Source organism: Sinocyclocheilus anshuiensis, unplaced genomic scaffold (assembly GCF_001515605.1).
Source record: "Sinocyclocheilus anshuiensis isolate Anshui unplaced genomic scaffold, SAMN03320099.WGS_v1.1 scaffold979, whole genome shotgun sequence".
Classification (NCBI taxonomy): Eukaryota; Metazoa; Chordata; class Actinopteri; order Cypriniformes; family Cyprinidae; genus Sinocyclocheilus; species Sinocyclocheilus anshuiensis.
Genome location: NW_015544223.1, coordinates 1,013,684 through 1,017,904, shown reverse-complemented (window position 1 = coordinate 1,017,904; position 4,221 = coordinate 1,013,684). Strand labels below are relative to the sequence as shown.

The following is a 4,221-nucleotide window of genomic DNA, read 5'->3' as shown; positions in this document are numbered from 1 at the left end:
TTTAGGTATTAATTTGTATATATTTTGTTATATGAATATCTGAACATACAAAACATCAAAAGAACAGGGTATCTGCTTGTAAACAAAAACATTTTATTCTAGCTTCATGCATTCTTTTTTTTATAAACACTAGGCGTAAGTTTTATAAATTAAAAAGATAAAGAAACAAACAACATTTTGAACAAAAAGCTGAAAAAAGACTATTAATTGGATTCAGAATGATAATCAAAACGTAGATGGAGTCGATCAACACCCCACAGCTTGAGAGTCATTATTACCTCTTCATTGGTCTACATTTTAGTCCATAACGTTACACAGTTTTGATGCTGTTTTATGTCTGATTGTGTTAGATTACACGTGGAAGCATCTGTTGTTTCGGTTTCTTCTTTACTTGTGTTTTTTGGGGGGGGAAATTCTGTGCAGAAGATGTGTAATAGCACCCCCTACCGTAACAATGAAAACACGGATTCTCTTAAGTATAAGTCAAGTATACTTAAATGTAATTTTAAGTATATTTCTGAGAAGTACATAAAGCCCATGTCTGAGAAGTACATAAAAAGTAGACTGAAAGTATACTTTCCTTTTTTTTAGTTTAAAAGACGTATACTAATAGCACACTTGAATAAACTTCTTTTTCGTAAGGGTAGTTAGTAAGTATTTTTGTTCTTGGCATGTATCTAATTCCTTGTTCAGTATTCAAAATTAAGCCTGTGGCATTCTAATGGATCTAGTTGTTTTGAGTCATGTTTTCCCTTGTATTTCGAGGTGTTATTTTCCTGGTTCCCTGATTGCCTTTTTTGTCTGCTCTTAACTAATTTGCTGTAATCCTAATGCATGTAAAACATTTTTTAAGAGACACATTATTTGAATAACTATTCTGTCTGCCTTCTGGCAGCACTGCAATTGGAGTGCATGTAAGATAATCAAAGAAAGTAGTGCTCACCTGTTCTTTTTGCATGTTTTTTTTTCAGCATCATTTTCCTCCCGTTATGATGTGGGAGTGAAGTTGGGACAGGGAGGCTTTGGTACTGTGTATGAGGCAACTCGCAGATCTAATGGCCAGAAGGTAAACCACTCTTGCTTTATTAACTAAACATTTTGTTTCATTTATTTTTGTCTTTGTTTTGTTCTCATTTCTGTTCCATATTTTTTTTTTATTTTTTTGTGAAATTTTAACATATAGACATTGCAGATTATTTTGATCAAACATGTTTAAAACTATTTGTCTTTTTGCAGGTTGCTATCAAATTTCTACCTAAGAAGCCCTGGAACATTTTTATTAATGTGGTAAGTTGGCAAGACAAAATGTTAATATATATATTTAGGGTGCGTTCACACTTGTAGTTCGGTTCTCTTGGTTCTTTTGATCCAGACCAAAAAAGAAAACGATACATTTGGTCCTGGTCCACTGAGCGTTCACACTGGCATTTTTGACAGCGAACCTAAAGATACATTCACAAGCTTATTGGCCGGATTGAATGATATATATATTTCGCGACGGAACTCACTGAACACCCCAAACAAAAGCTGTGTTCGACTTAAAGCGGCTCTGCGCAGACCTATCTGTGTATGACATCACAGTACCCATTCACCAATCGGTCTGCTCAGTGCCACTTTAAGTCGAACACACCTAATGCTGTCTGCTGGACTAAGCGCGCTCATTGCTGCGTGTACTTTTGATTTTATTTTCACCACCTGCGAACTCACGAAGAGCTCATACCTCCTCTTTACCTCCTCGTTGCTCCACATTTGCCCTCTGCTCATTTTGTTTTGGATACACCACTCATTCCGCGTCGTCAAATCATGTCGCATAGCGTCGCATCTCGTCATTACTTCCTGTTTTTGGTTCGTTTAAAAGTATTTGGTCCGTGTTGTGTTCATATGTCATTCGAACCGCACCAGAGTTCGTTTGGAAGCGGACCGAGACCCATCTTTTTAGCAGTCTCGGTCCGCTTGTTTGGTGCACACCAGGGTTCGGATGGAAACGTTCACACTTACTCAAACGAACCACACTAACAGAGCAATCGCACCAGTTTTAATCGAACCAAACATTACAAGTGTGAACACACCCTACATTCAATACACATTTGGGTTCAAAAGTCTGTGAGTAAAAAGTAAGAATAAATAGTAAAAAGCAGAAGCATTTTCAATAGTGTTCTCAGACTTGTAGACTCTGCTGTATCTCAATATAAATATTACACATGGAAGTGAAAGTTCAAAGCTAACTCTTTGTCAAATTTGTTTCTCTAGCCTGGATCTACACAACCTCTACTGTCAGAAGTGGCTATGAATGTGATGGTGTGCACACCTCCAAAAAGCCCCCACATCGTACAAATAATCGAGTGGTTTGATCAACCACATCAGTTCATCATAGTTATGGAATATCTGCATCTGTGTGAGACCTTGCTGGCATTTACCATGCGCCATGGAAGTCGCCTAGATGAATCCGTGGCACGTGGCTTAATGCGGCAAGCGGTGCTTGCAGCCAAACACTGCATTGAACGGGGCATCTTCCACAATGACATCAAGACGGACAACATGCTGGTCAACACAGAGACGCTGCAGCTCAAATTACTAGACTTTGGCTGTAGTGAGCGTATTAACACCTCTTGCTCTAAAGGTGAGTTGACTTAAAGGTCACATATTGTACACCTATCTGGAGTTTTATTTTAGGTTTTGATGTCCTTAAGAAGGCTGGAACAATAATGTAGCTGTAAAAATAGTTGCCTGCTGAAATTGAAATGTATATACATCTTCATCATGACTAGATAGACACGGTGAGTATGTCTTTACTATACACGTTAGATGTGATCCACCTCATAGTAACAATCCTGTCAGATTGTCCATCCTTTGAGTATAACGTGTAACGTTACAGGTCGGCCGATCTGGTTTCGTGGTTAAAGTTAACCTTTTCGGCATGTTTCCGCAATGTTGTCTGGGGGTTTGGCAAAAGGAGAGTGGGACTGTGGGTGGTGCTCGGGGTGGTGACTGAAGGCGGTGACTGTGTAGGTCAACTTTTTACGGAAGTCACAACGATTCGTGAAAAAAGCCAGGAAATTTCAGTTTTGACAATATGGGACCTTTAATGGCATATGCCAGATATTGTACATGATCCAAAGCTTATTTTTCCCACATTAGCATACTGTGATTGAGTGGCATTATAGTTTCTATAGATTTTCTATTATATTATCTCAAAGTAGACTAATGGCTCACACAAGACTTTAGCAAATGAAATGACAGAACTCTGTTAATCTCTTGCTTTTATTTCAGATTATGAATGGGCAGTCGGATCAACAGTCTGGTCTTTGGCTATGGTGCTTTTGGAGATAGTGAGCGGAGACCAGCCCATAAGTGTTTTTCTCTCCAAAGCACGTGATCCTTTGATTCCAAATTTCTCCACTGGTGAGACAACATCACATAATGACAATAACACTGTTAAACGCACACACATAAAGCCATGGCACAATATCAGGGTATTCTCAACTACTAAATATAAAAGGGAAAACTGATAGACAGAACACCTAAAAATGGAAATCTGCAGTACTAATGAGCAAATTGTAACATACAGGATACAGTCTTTGTTCAAAAATTGAATACAGTACTAAATACTGCGTTTTTCAGAAGCTATTTTCATACATGACAGCATTCACGTGCTATGCTGTCATAAAGAGCATACATGACTAACCAGCTTTGTCCTCTTTGAAAACTTGTACAGAATTCCACAATCTGATAGAGCAGTGTCTGGTCAGGCAAACCAAGAGACCAACGTTAGAGCAGATTTTAGAACATCAGTGGTTTAAGCAGGACTGAAGGAAGGCAGAGGCTCAGGAGGCAAGTAGTGTAACAGTTTGAGGGAAGGCAGATAATAGAAAACTATATTAGACATTAGAAGTCCTTCTCATGAAAGAGCAAGTATAATTCACGTTTGATTCTTAATTAGTGTGACAAAATTATTTATTTATATTTTTTAGTACAAGGTACTTATAGGACATTTCTAAAAACAGCTAGAATTTTCAATTCAGTGATTAATTTAACAGATAATCCCAACCAATTCTCCTGTAAGAAAAAGAAGAACATGAGCCATTTATCTGTAGAAGATAGCTAGCAGATGGCACTTTAGAGCAGAATTTCACCTTTCTTGACTACCAAAGAAAACAAAACTGTGGCATTGAATGTTACACCTACTACAAAGGTGACATTTTGCCAAGACAAATATTTCAA

General features: G+C 37.9%; 1 protein-coding gene across 1 annotated transcript in view; it reads left to right on the top strand.

The window, feature by feature from the left end:
• LOC107697258 (uncharacterized) overlaps nucleotides 1-3,509 on the top strand; it is a 6,817-nt gene extending 3,308 nt beyond the window's left edge. The window contains exons 5-8 of the mRNA XM_016497977.1: nucleotides 972-1,066; nucleotides 1,237-1,287; nucleotides 2,251-2,620; nucleotides 3,271-3,509. Coding sequence (XP_016353463.1) covers nucleotides 972-1,066; nucleotides 1,237-1,287; nucleotides 2,251-2,620; nucleotides 3,271-3,509 — 755 coding nt within the window. The remainder of the gene's footprint in view (nucleotides 1-971; nucleotides 1,067-1,236; nucleotides 1,288-2,250; nucleotides 2,621-3,270) is intronic.
• The last annotated feature ends 712 nt before the right edge of the window (nucleotides 3,510-4,221 follow it).